At 48.8% G+C, this 13,876-nt stretch overlaps 1 protein-coding gene across 1 annotated transcript; it reads left to right on the forward strand.

Annotated features, from left to right (window-relative positions):
• Nucleotides 1-1,770: 1,770 nt before the first annotated feature.
• LOC127313845 (F-box/kelch-repeat protein At1g23390-like) lies at nucleotides 1,771-3,231 on the forward strand. Its single transcript, XM_051344317.2, has one exon. The coding sequence runs from the start codon at nucleotides 1,823-1,825 to the stop codon at nucleotides 3,029-3,031; it is 1,209 nt and encodes a 402-aa protein (XP_051200277.1). The 5' UTR covers nucleotides 1,771-1,822; the 3' UTR covers nucleotides 3,032-3,231.
• Nucleotides 3,232-13,876: the final 10,645 nt, after the last annotated feature.

Below are 13,876 nucleotides of genomic sequence, written 5' to 3' on the forward strand. Positions count from 1 at the left end.
CGGGAGCACTAAGCCACCGCACCTCTCCACCGGAGATTAGCACTCACAAGAGTGTGAACTTCGGGATAAATCATCGTCTCCCGCGTGCCTCGGTTATCTCTATACCCGAGCTCTTTACTCATGCACTTTACCTTGTGATAGCCATCGTGCTTGAAGTTATATATATCTTGCTATCACATACTTGTTTGTATTGCTTAGCATAAGTTGTTGGTGCACATAGATGAACCATTGCTTAGAATAAGTTGTTGGTGCACATAGGTGAACCATAGTATATAGGCTTTGGGCTTGACAAAGTAACGCTAGTTTTATTCCGCATTTGTTAAGCCCATCTCGTAAAAGTTTTAAATCGCCTATTCACCCCCCCCCCCTCTAGGCGACATCCGTGTCCTTGCAAGCGGGCCCAAGGAGGGCCGGTCGGCTGCACCACCTCCCCTGCCCCCCTTTTATCCCACCTTGCCAAGCCAAGAGTCCTTGTCCCCTGATCCCCCTATATATAGTGGACATGTGGAGGGAGGAAAATACACAATTAATTAGAGAAATATTTCTCTCTAGTTTTTTTTTCTCCGTCAAAAAGAGGTAGATAACCCCACCCAGTACGCGGGAGCGCTGCTGAGATCTGGATCTAGAAGGTCTACTTCCGCAACTCTACTAGAACGAAGTCGGAAGGCTAGAGGGGCCGGGCCCAAGGAGGACCGCCCGACCACACCACCTCCCCTCCCCTCGTTTTGTACCACCTTGCCAAGCCAGGAGCCCTAATCCCCCAATCCCCCTATATACAATGGACATGTGAAGGGAGGAAAATGCACAATTAGTTAAAGAAATCTTTCTCTCTAGTTTTTTTTCTCCGTGCAGTTCCTTGAAGAGCTGCATCGGGAGGGAGATAACCCCACCAAGTACGCGGGAGCGCTGCAGGGATCCAGATCCAGATGGTCTACTTCCGCAACTCTGCTGGAACGGAGCCGAGAGCATCGTTGGGCACCGTACATGTGTGAAACCTACGAGGTGCGGCACTTCACGTCAGAGCGAGGAGATTGAACACGACCCCGACGTCGGCGACGAGTACAACTACATCAACCACGTTCTAGGGTAACGTTAACCGCTTTCGGCCTACGAGGGTATATCACCAAAACCATTTCTGTTACAACGTTACTCCTAGATAGATCATGGGAAGTCGGAGAAAAGCTAGTTAGAATGTCCTTTCGTTTTCTGTTGCGAATCCCTTCCATTCACTACCGTCGGCGCACATGTGGATGCGCCGGCGGTAATGCGTTAACACCAGCGTGTTATCGCTGGCACACCAAAAAATTTCACTTGTGCGCCGGCAACAACCGATTTTGGTGCTCAGACAATAGGTTTTTTCCTAGTAGTGATGCACGCACTGCGACATAATAGAACGGGAAATGGTAGGTGGCGATGATGTTGCCAGATGTCGGAGGTCTCCGATCGATGGCGGCGACCAAGACGGTATCATGCTTTCGTGAAAAGTTTTAGGGTCTTGGTTGTGATTTCCAAGCCCCATGTTGTAATTTATTTTGGCCTAAGGAGCAATGTGTAATCCTGTACCAAGATCAATGACAATGATTAATGGGATTAATAACGAGTTTCTAGGTCCTTCTGGCCTCTCCGGTTCAAGAAAGAAAAGAGCGGGGAACGGGACCCTACCCGCTGTCCGGCCCCGCTAGTGGTTGAAACATTATCTATCCTGCATTTACACCGCTGCCACTTTTATTTTTAGCTCCTTTTTAGGGACCGAATTACGCATGCTAAGCGTTTCAGCTCGCAAGCCCTAGCACGCCCAGCTGGACTCGTCGGAATTTGGACAATGAGCGTCCGCGACGGCGACGCTGCCGCGGAGGCGGAGCTGCGAGCACTCGTCGCCAGCCTGCGCCTGTACGGGGACACGCTCGAGTCGGTGGTGGAGCGCGTGCCCGCGGCAGACCTCGCCGCCGCCGCGTGCGTCTCGCGGGAGTGGCTCCGCGCGGTGCGGTCCGCGCTGCGCCGCCGCCCGCGGCGCCCGCTGCTGCCCTGGCTCGTCGTGCACCTCCACGGCAGCCGCTGCCGTCGCCGGACGTGCGCGTACGACCCCCACTCTGGCGCCTGGCTCACCGTGGAGGCCCCGCGGCAACCGGCCACGCCCTCGGCGCCGCCGCACGTGCGCGTCGTCCACGGCGCGCGCGGGGACCGCGCGTGCGCGCTCACGGCCTCCAGCCTCGACGTGGCCGGCGACCCGCTCGGGACGTCCGAGCCCGTGTCCCTCGAGGCTCCCCGCGTGTGGCGCGCCGACCCGGTGCTCGCCGCGGTGGGCGACCGCCTGGTGGCCCTCGGCGGCGCGTGCCAGCTGCTCGCCGCCCCCGAGGACACCGGGGTCGAGGTCCACGAAGGCGGGAGCTGGGCCACCTGCGGTCCGATGCCGGCGGAGCTCCGGGAGTCGGCCGCGGCGACGTGGCTCTCGGTGGCGACGACGGAGCAGAGGGTGTACGTCGCGGACAGAACCACCGGGTGGGCGAGCTGGTTCGACCCGTCGAAGCGGCGGTGGGGCTCCGCCCGTCGCCTCAGGCCGGACGTGCGCGTCTCCACGTGGGGCATCGCGGCCGGCGCCGGTCCGGAGCGGCTCGTCTTGTTCGGAGCGAGGCGCTGCCGTGGCGAGGAAGCAAATGCTACTACCAACGTGATCGTCCAAGCATGGGAGGTGGACGGCGATGCGCTGGACCTGTCCCCCAGCGGCGCCATCGCCATGCCGACCGAGATGTCGGCGAGGCTCTTCCCCCGCGAGGACGACGAGGAGGAGGAGGAGGTTCTTGTGTCGATCGGGGTGTGCGGCAACGGCGTCGGAGGGTACGTGTACAATGCGGCGGCGCCGGCCAACGGCGCCGTGTTCTACGAGCTGCAGGAGGGCGGCGGCGTGGAGCGGTGGGAGTGGGTGCCGTCGGCGCCGTTGCTTCCCGCCGAGCCGCTGGGCCGCGCCGTCCTCGCGTGCTCTCCGGTGGCGGTCGACATGCTGTCTCGAAGAGTGCCACTTGTGGGCCCATAACATGAACTAGACTGAACAGCCACGCTCTGTCTGGCCGCGCGCCTATATTTTGTTCCGACACAACGTGTGTATCCTATCTCTACAAGTATTTTCGAAAAACTGTGTCCAAAAAACTAATCCGATAGATTTTAAGATTAGCGAAATCGATGTTGATGGAAACTAATCCGACTAGTTGAGTGCCCGTGCGTTGCTACGGTTGTCTAAGAAATCAAGAAATCTAATTTATATTTAAATATTAAATATGTTATATACAATGTATATTTATCTTGATACAAAATTATATTCTAGAAATATCACGTGAGTTCTAGTTTAAGACTGGTGAACATCGTGCTTGCGGGGTCATTGGCTAGATGAACCTAAACAAATTTATTATGCGAGAGCCAAATTCCGCTCAAATCTTATAGTCTTGATTACGCATTTTTCGAGCATCCGTGTCATGTCATCAAGCAAAATTATCGTGTGTTGATAGGGAATAACATAACTACAAGGAATTGTTTAATTCCATAATTAGGTGCATCCAATATTGTCACTAACTGAGTCACCACAAACGATGCCATCATCTTCTTGCTTCCTCATAGCCTTCGTTGCCTCGTTCCCCGACCTTCTAAAAGCTACCCGCTCCATCTCAAGAATGTTGTTTTCTTAAATTTGGAAAGATCCTGAGTTTGGTAAGATTTCCTTTATATTGATGATAGAAGACACATGAACAGATCATGCAACAATATATGTGACACAATAATTGTGACCCTTACCTCCCATCACGACATCGTGATCTAACCTCTGACATCGAATCATGCATATGGATTTTCCTGCATAAAAATCAAGATTTGCATCATGCTCTCTTACTCCACACCCTTGCCTACATGGCTTGACAAACACAATACTGCAAAGGTTAGCTTGCTATCTCTGTCGCTGTGCTCAAGATATCACTTCAACATTCGTTAGTGTTGTGAATAAGATTTCTTCATATCTGGTTTACTTGTAAGCTTTATTGGTACACATTATAGTTTATGTGCATTTCATTTTTATTGTTTGGTGAGAGTGCAATTAGTATTATGATTCTATCTGTGACATGAAAAGATTATTAGAACACCCGTATGTTTTGTTCACGCGCATCCTATTAAATTCTACTACTTCTAATTTATATTGAAAAGACTCCGGATCCTATGTTACTTGTGTTATTTTGCATATCAAATCAGGACGTGGAATTAAACAAAATGTTTGGCTGAAAAGGAAAATTTTACGCTGACTACTTTGTTTGTTTTAGAAGAAGAGAGTAATGTAGTATATTTTATTTTTCTTAATATTGCAACATCCTATGAACTATTGATTTTGTAGTTCATGCACGTATACACAATATAAATTCGGGTGCTATAATAAAGCAGTAATAATTTATGTGCCAGATGAAGAACTTGCAGATTTTAAATAAGTGACCACTCCTCCACTTTTGCTAAAGGCCTCGATTCATAACTATATTTACGATAAACATATTTATTAGGGAATATGAAGGAAAAAAGGGACGAACCGATCAACAACATGACCATCGTGACTCCACATCCTTCTTCGCCAGCCTAGTGTCTCACCTTTTACTACTCCTTTATAGCAGTCCGCCACTAACTTTTCTCTCAGTTCTCAGATGCCTAGCTTAATCACGTCCTCTTTTATCGATCTTTATCCCCACTATCACCTCCGGCAACGTCAAGATAGGGTGTTACTTAGCCACAATAAGGCATACTTCTAAAGTAGTTGGGTCTTTGTCGCCAACTCCAAACCTTCGGGAAGAAAGAAATTTGAAGTATGTATCCAAGTTAGTATATTCAGATTATGCAGCTGCAATTATGAAAGTCCTGGGGTTTTTTCTAGGTAAATGCTCTAAAAGCCTCTTCTCTCTTAGTGAAATGGCAAATATTTTACCTTGCTTCATAAAAAGTTATAAAAGGAATGACCGTGTCGATTTGATTGGGGTAAGCTTTGCATACTATTCAAAGTTGACAATTACAGTCCAAAACTATGAATAGGATAGATGGAGGAATTAATATACTTTTCTCATGCCATTTGTGAATGAGAAGAATACCCAAATTAATCTACACTAGTAGAAAAAAGGTCTTTAGTCCCGGTTCACAACGGGCTTTAGTCCGGTTGTGCAACCGGGACTAAAGGGTCGCGACTAAAGCCCCCCCTCCCCCCTTTAGTCGCGGTTGCTTACGAACCGCGACTAAAGGTCCATCCACGTGGGCGGCTAGCGTGCGCCTGGGCGAAGGACCTTTAGTCCCGGTTTGTGTTCCCAACCGGGACTAAAGGCTATTTCGTTAATTTTTTAATTCATTTGGGTTTCTAATTTTTTTTCACTCCGTTTTTTTCTATTTTTTTTCTTCAGAATTTCTATTATTTCAGTTATTTGCATAGCTTAGTCTCTATCTCTAACTACACTTATCTCTAATCAAATTACTTACTCATTTTCAAACTTCCCGCTCGGTCACCCATCCTCCCACTACTCCACCTCTAGCAAGCTTAACTTCCGAGTTCCATTCCGTCCCGCATCCAAGTGCTACGCGCGCATGTATGTGATACTAGTATCATATCAATCCTATTAACATGTTGGTCGATGTCACATTTTTTTATTCTTTGAATTTCAAATAATTTTTTCATAAACAAAAATAATGATGTAATAATAATCGTGAATAAATAAATAAACATTAACTTTTTAATTTTTTAATTTTTTTTTGCCAAACCTAAAACCTAAAAATTTGAAAATCTAAAAATTGGGTAAAAGTAATAGTAATCTTTATGCTGGATGCAATTATTAATTTTATTTTTTTGAAAAATTTAAAAAATATAAAATCTGTAATTTATAGCAAAAACTAAAATCTTCATGCTTTCGTATTTTCATTTGGAATTTTGAGAATCTAAAAATTGGCTAACCGGGTATACCCGGGTGAATTCGGATGTAACCTTTTCCCATGATTTTTTTGATACATTATACGTTTTTTTCCGACGTCGTATGCAAAAGTTATTGCGGTTTACCAATTTTTAAACTTTTTTGCAAAAAAAGTGAAAATTCGAATTTCTTAATTTCTCCGAATAGTAGGTTGCATAACAATACAAGAATCTGAAAACAATTTTTTAAAAAAATTTCTATCATTTTCTTTTGTATTTTACAAACCAAAAAAGGCGATCCAAGGGGGGGGGGGGGGGGGGTGTGCAGGGTGCGGGGGAGTAAAAAAACTCGGAAAAACCTTTAGTCGCGGTTGGGGACACCAACCGGGACTAAAGGGGTACCCTTTAGTCGCGGTTGGTGTCCCCAACCGGGACTAAAGGTTTTTCCACCGGCTGCATCCCTCCATAGCCCTTTAGTCGCGGTTGGTGTTGGGGTACCCTTTCGTCTCGGATGGAGCATTAGTCGCGGGTCGCCTCCCGAACCGCGACTAAAGCCTCGTTTAGTCGTGGTTCGAATATTTCCGGGACTAATGGGGGTGGACGGAAGCCTCTTTTTCTACTAGTGCTATCTATGTGGAGCAATATTGTCAATACTCTAGTTTCCCCTCCAATGTCTTCATCCTTCCTTTTTTTCTCATTTACCTCCTCCCAGTGGCGGAGCCTGGTCACTCGTGGAGCCCGAGCAAGGTTTTAGAAATTCGGACTTGGCTAGGTTAACGATGGTCAATCAAGCTATAGTAAAATTAATGAAGTGTTTGCCATAGTAATCCCGGGCAACTGCTCCTTCTTCCTCCTTGCAATCACCCTAAAGTGAAATTCCAAACATGTGTGTTGTAAGCCCTCAAATGTCTCGCGTCTGTTTGAATATTAGTAGTACTTACATTGGAAGAGATTGGAACGTGTGTAATCAGTAATAACACACAAGTCAGGGATAATTACAACATGAGGAGTAAGCTTGACCGGGGCGACATATTGGCAGGTGTGCTCACCGAGCTCGGAGAAATCATTGGATAGTTAGAATAGAGGTGCGAATACATCTTGGAATTATCATAGAGATTACGCCAACTTCCATTAAAACTTAGAAAATGAGCTGCTATGCTCAAAAAATGTAATCCGTTGCATATGTTCACAAAAATATGGTGTACTGTCTTTGTATGTAAACAAACTAATGATCTACGGAGCCACATCTGTTTTGCATGAAATAAAATAATCACATATTCAATTTGCTAAAAGAGTTTAGTATCCCACTATATATAACATGAAACAAAATCTCACCCCGGTGGCAAATACGCTTCTATTTAGTCACAATAAAAAAAAAACCTGCCTGGGCGTGGAGGCGAATTAAGCTGGCCGGGGACGTCGAGTCCGAGGAGTTAAGAAACACAAGTGTTTAGGGTTTTCGTGGGGCAATGCCTCACCACGTATCTCTTTATATATAGATCAGCTACGTACATAATACACGTATACATGACAGGTATAATACATCTAGACCTACTTTAACACTCCCCCTCAATCTGAACTTCTACTTTGTACAAGGTTCAGATTGTTACTAAAACGGTCTAGCATCTGTCGAGTAGCTGGTTTGGTAAACACATCAGCTAGCTGATCATTGGAAGAGATGAACCTGACTTGAAGAGCTCCAGACGCCACGCGCTCACGCACAAAATGGAAATCGATCTCAATGTGCTTTGTCCTTGCATGGAACACTGGATTAGCTGTCAGGTAAGTTGCCCCTAAATTATCACACCATAATATGGGTGTTCGCTGCCGAGAAACTCCTAACTCCTTGAGTAGAGATTCTATCCAGATAGCTTCAGCAGCGCCATTTGCCAACGCTTTGTACTCTGCCTCGGTACTCGATCTCGAGACAGTGGGTTGTTTCTTCGAACTCCAAGAAATAAGATTCGACCCAACAAAGATGGCATACCCTCCAGTGGATCGTCGATCATCCACACATCCTGCCCAATCTGCGTCAGTAAACACACTGATTCCTGTCGAGGCTGACTTGCGAAAGAGCAATCCCGTGCTCAAAGTGCCCTTGACATAACGCAGTATGCGCTTGACTGACTCCCAATGTACATCAGTCGGCTGTGACAGGAACTGACATACTTTGTTTACCGCAAACGATATGTCCGGACGGGTGAGAGTCAAATATTGGAGACCTCCAACGACGCTACGATAGCGGTGAGAATCCTCATCACTTAAGAAAGTGCCAATCTCTCGAGACAAATGCTCCGTCACATTCAGTGGTGTAGAAGTGGGTCTACAATTCTCCATACTCACACGGTGCAAAAGATCCAATGCATACTTCCGTTGAGTGATAGTCATCCCCCCTGAATTGTAGGACGCTTCAAGACCCAAGAAGTACTCTAGCTTACCAAGATCTTTAATGGGAAAACTGGCTGAGAGGGCACGCATAAGTCCATCAACCGCCCCTGGAGTAGAACCAGCAATGACAATATCATCAACGTACACCAACATGTACACCTGAACACCATCTCGAGAAAAGGTGAACAAGGAAGTGTCAGCTTTGGAGGGAACAAAACCCAAATCAACCAGCAAAGCGCTCAGTCGAGCATACCAAGCGCGCGGGGACTGCTTCAAGCCATAGAGAGCTCGCTGCAACTTACACACATGGGAGGGATACCGATCATCCTCAAAACCGGGTGGTTGTTGCATGTACACATCCTCGGACAGAAAACCATGGAGGAAAGCATTGCTGACATCAATCTGATGGAGACTCCATCCGCGAGACACGGCAAGAGAGAGAACCAGCCGCACCGTAGCTGGTTTGACAACTGGGCTAAAGGTATCACCATAGTCAATGCCATGCCGCTGAGTGAAACCCCGAGCAACGAGTCGAGCCTTATGTTTATCAATAGAACCATCAGGGCGATGCTTAGTCTTAAAAATCCACTTGCAGCCAACAACATTGATGCCGGGAGGACGAGGAACCAAGACCCATGTCCTGGTGTGGTGAAGGGCAGCAACCTCCTCAGCCATGGCAGCGCGCCACGCAGTCTCACGGAGTGCATCACGATGTGAGACGGGCGTAGCGAAGAAGGCCCGTCGGCTAGGATCATAACGTACCGTACCATCGGTGTACATCCTCTCACGCCGAGTGTTGTCACGAGCACGAGTGACCATGGCGTGGCCTGGAGCAGCCGTGGGCGTCGCGGTCGAGGAGCCCTCGACTGAGGGCGACGCGGGCTGATCAGGGACAGGGGCCGCGCTGAGAGAGGCAGCGGCCGCGGGCGACGCAGTAGGCGCGGGCGAGGGAGCTGCATGCGGCGCGGGATCTCGCGCCTCCGCATGCACGTCGATCACCGGGGCATGCTCAGCTGGCGCGGACGGTGGTGTAGCTTCGGCGGCCATTTGTTCCTGCACAAAAGGAGCACTACCAGGCACATCAAGAGGTAAACAGGACAAGTCATATTTGCGCATAGTGACACTCGTAACCGGTTCATCGGACGGAAAAGACAGAGCATCCGCTAGGGTGGAGACGTCGACCGAAACACCGGGAGTGGCATAGGGAAACACGGACTCGTCGAAGACAACATCTCGAGATATATAAATGCGACCCGTGGACCTATCCAAACACTTATAGCCTTTATGCATGGGGCTGTACCCGAGAAAGACACACATAGTGGACCGAAACGCAAGCTTGTGTGTGTTATATTTGCGCAGACTTGGCCAGCACGCGCAACCAAAGGTGCGAAGGAAGGAATAGTCAGGCTTGACCTGAAGAAGCCGATAGATAGGTGTATCTTGCTGCAAAACAGCAGTCGGCATGCGATTGATCAAATAGCACGCCGTAAGAAAAGCCTCATCCCAAAAACGCAAAGGGAGAGAAGAATGAGCAAGAAGAGCAAGCCCCGTTTCCACCAAGTGACGGTGCTTGCGCTCCGCCACCCCGTTTTGCTGCGAGGTATGCGGGCAAGAGACACGATGAGCGATGCCAGTGCGCTTGAAATAGCTATGAAGCCGATGATACTCACCACCCCAGTCCGACTGAACGGTTTTGATTTTAGTGTCTAAGAGACGCTCAACATGAGCCTGAAAGGCATAAAACACTTGCTCAACATCAGACTTGTGCTTGAGGAGATAAATCCATACAAAACGAGAATAATCATCGACAAAACTCACATAGTACTTATACCCTCCCGAGGAAGAAATAGCAGGACCCCAAACATCGGAGTGAATCAACTCAAGAGGCATAGTAGAAATACGATGAGAAGCATGATATGGCAATTGTCGACTTTTAGCACATTGGCAAGCATCACAAACTGGAGTCTGATTATTTGGAGAACACACTAAATCATTATTTCTAACAATGTGTTGAACGACATTATTGGTGGGATGACCAAGACGATGGTGCCACTGTGAAGCAGAAGCACGGACACTAGACGACGCTTGACGTGATGATGACGAAGAGGCACGGCTGAACGGCACCGGGTAGAGACCGCCGTGACTCCTACCGTGTAGCAGGACCTTCTTGGTGACCTTGTCCTTAACAAGGAAAAAGAACTTATGAAATTCCACAAAGACATTGTTATCACAAACAAGGCGATAGACAGAAAGAAGGTGCTTGCTAATGTGCGGGACATGAAGGATATTATGCAAGCGAAGGGATGAACCGGTTAATTGAGAGTGACCAATATGCGAAATAGACAAACCTGCACCGTTGGCCACTTGCACTTGATCCTTCCCGCCATAGCGCTCATGGACATGTAGGCGCTCAAGATCACTTGTCAGGTGGTCGGTGGCGCCTGTATCAAGGTGCCAATATTGCTCGTTGTCGTTGGAGGAGGTCGAGGCGCCGTTGCCGGAGCGCTGATCCCGATCATAGCGCCGACGACAGTCATTTGCATCATGCCCCCATTTGTCACAAATCTGGCACTGGGGGCGCCAGCGACGGTTGCGACCATTGCCGCCACCGTTTCCTCCTCCTCCATTGTTGCGGGCATTGCCGCCATTGCCGTTGCCGTCAGTGCGGCGGCGATCCTGGCCACCTTGGCCACCCTGGCCGTAGCCGATCTGGCCCTGCGGAGCTCCCTGGCCGGCAGGGCGACCACCGCTTGGGCGGTTGGAGTCGTACGTGCGCCCGGGGTTGTTGAGGTGGACCGGGCGTGACGCGAGATTGGCGGAGGACGTCCAGTCCTCGCTTTCCGCCTGCTGCTTCTGGAGACTTTCGAAGTTCAGCACGTTCTTGTAGAACACTGCGAGGGTGACGGGGGCCGGCGCGAAGTCCATGGACGCGGCGATGGGGTTGTATGCAGGGCCGAGCCCTGCCAGCATGTAGTCGATGATCTCGTCATCGCGAAGCGGGGATCCAGCGGCAGCCATGGCGTCGGCGAGCGCCTTCACCTTCTGCATGTACTCGCTGGCCGATTTGTCGCCCTTCCGAAGCCCTTGGATCTGGCGGCGAAGGGCGCGCACGCCAGCTCGGTTCTCGGCGGAAAACATGGCGTGAACGGCACTCCAAGCCGCCGCAGCCGAGGTGCAGCCGATGAGTTGGGCTGAGATATCCTCATGCATCGAGCCGAGGAGATGGCCGAGAACCTTCTGGTCCATCGTCCACCACTGCGCGTAGTCAGGATTGACAACATCGCGCGCGTCAGTTCCGGTCCCTTCCTTGATGGTCGCGGATGGGGCCTGTGCCGATCCGTCGAGGAAGCCATGAAGACGGGCACCGGCGAGGTTGGGAAGGGCGTGAGCCCTCCAGAGCATGAAATTGTTGCCGTTTAACCGCACGGTGATGGCGGGGAGCACCGGCGCAGCTGCAGTTGCAGATGGCGGGTCGATGACGGGTCCAGCGACCGTCGTGGAGAGACTCCCCACGGTAGCCAACGTGAGGGCAGAGCTGGTCATCGCGGCAGATGCGTGGCGCAGAGGCGCGGCGGCTGCGGCTGATCGAAGAGGCGGCGCGCGGCGGAAGACTCGCGGCGGCGGCGGGAGCCCTAGGTGGCTCTGATACCAAGTTAAGAAACACAAGTGTTTAGGGTTTTCGTGGGGCAATGCCTCACCACGTATCTCTTTATATATAGATCAGCTACGTACATAATACACGTATACATGACAGGTATAATACATCTAGACCTACTTTAACACGAGGCAAAGGCCGGCCTGGGAGGGGGTTATGTCAAGGAGGGTCTTTGGCCGTTGGTAGAGGAGATGGAGCTGTCCGGCGGGGACGATGCTCAGCCTGAGGAGATTGGCGTGGAAGGCGGCGAGGGGAGAAGATGCGCAGGCTAAAATCAGGTGAGGCAGCGATGTATTGATTGCATCATCCTGGAGCTCTACCGTGCTGCTAGATGTAGATGCCGCTGTGGCCGCGCCGATCGAACATGCCGATCAAGAGACCAAACATACCAGAGGGTCATTCGCGAGCTCGTCCAAGCCAGAAGGTCCAAGCACCCAGTGATGACGGGGTACAACTAATCCCCTTGCCTGGATCATTTTATGGATTGAAAGTGGAGTGATCGTGGACGTTGCGGACTCCGCGGACGCATCACCAATCCCGCAGTTTCTGTAGGGAAGGGATTGGTACGGCCAATGGGCAAATCCTTATCCGAGCGAGAATCAGCTAACAAGAAATTACCCCGCGTTTAGTTAGGAAAAGGTTAGAGAGTGCGGTGACACCAGGCACTCGCAGGTTTCACTTTAATAGTAAAGATAAAACTTAAAATGTCAAATCTACAATTTAAGGTGTCAAAGATGTCGCTACTTTTCTACACATATTTGTTCTGAGCCGATGCACGTACCTGCACTACAGGAATGGGGCTATATGCCGAGGGCCGGGAACCCTCGGCGTAGCATGCTTTGCCCCTCGGCGTAGGCTATGCCGAGGGCCGCCCTCGGCATAGCTCCTCGGCGTGTAAGTCCCTCGGCAAAGGCACTATCGCCGTCGGCGTAGCCCGGCCCTCGGCGTAGCACGCTACGCCGACGGCAAAACCCTCGGCATAGACTTTTAAAAAATTCAAATTTTCCGTTTCCAAAAAAATTCAAAAAAAAATTCGAAAAAAAATATTTTTTCCTATATGCCGACGGCAAAACCCTAGGCATAGACTTTTAAAATTTTTAAAATTTTAATTTCTTTTACACAATTTTTTCCTTTTTTTCTTTTTTTTACTTTTTTTTTTACTTGTTTATCTTTCGCCCAATACACTTTTAACTCTAACTACACTTAATCTTATGTCAAATTACAATCATGGTTAAACTTCCCAGTCGGTCACCCATCCTCACACTACTCCAGCCTCAGCACGCTTAACTTTTTGGTTCCATTCGGATGAGGTTCCATTATAGAATTGACACCTCTTGCTGATAATAATAGCATATCAACCCTATTAACCCTTGAACCGTGATGCACACTTCTTTATTTTTGAATCCCAAACAATTACTTAAGTAGACAACAATGAATATATATAAGTAATAATAATATTGAATTCAAATAAAAATAAAATGATTTTATTTTTTGGTCTTTTTTCTATTTAATATTGAATAATTAATATCTTTAAATCGGAAAATCAAAATTCCACAAATAATATGTCTAAATCGATCAGAAAAATGAGAGGAATCTAAATATAACATACATATCATCATTTGAACCTAAAAATTAGAGGAATCCAAATATGACGCCCAATTTGCCATGTGGCCAAAACAGCCCCCTCGCGAGATGCGAAATGGCCGTATCGGGCGGGCTGGTGCACCGTTCGCCAACACGCTAAACGGACAAAAATTAGCACATAAAGTGATGTGTTATAGACATAAAAACATTTTTTGCGGAATTTATTGAGCGACGGAAAGTGTACCCCTAGTTCAAATCCGGTCAGTTTCCAGCGGATTCGGCGGGACACCGCAGGAAGCCGCATGGATTCCCAGATAGCTAGCGCGCACATATGGCATGTG

The sequence above is a fragment of the Lolium perenne genome, chromosome 7 (genome assembly GCF_019359855.2).
Source record: "Lolium perenne isolate Kyuss_39 chromosome 7, Kyuss_2.0, whole genome shotgun sequence".
In the NCBI taxonomy this organism is placed as follows: Eukaryota; Viridiplantae; Streptophyta; class Magnoliopsida; order Poales; family Poaceae; genus Lolium; species Lolium perenne.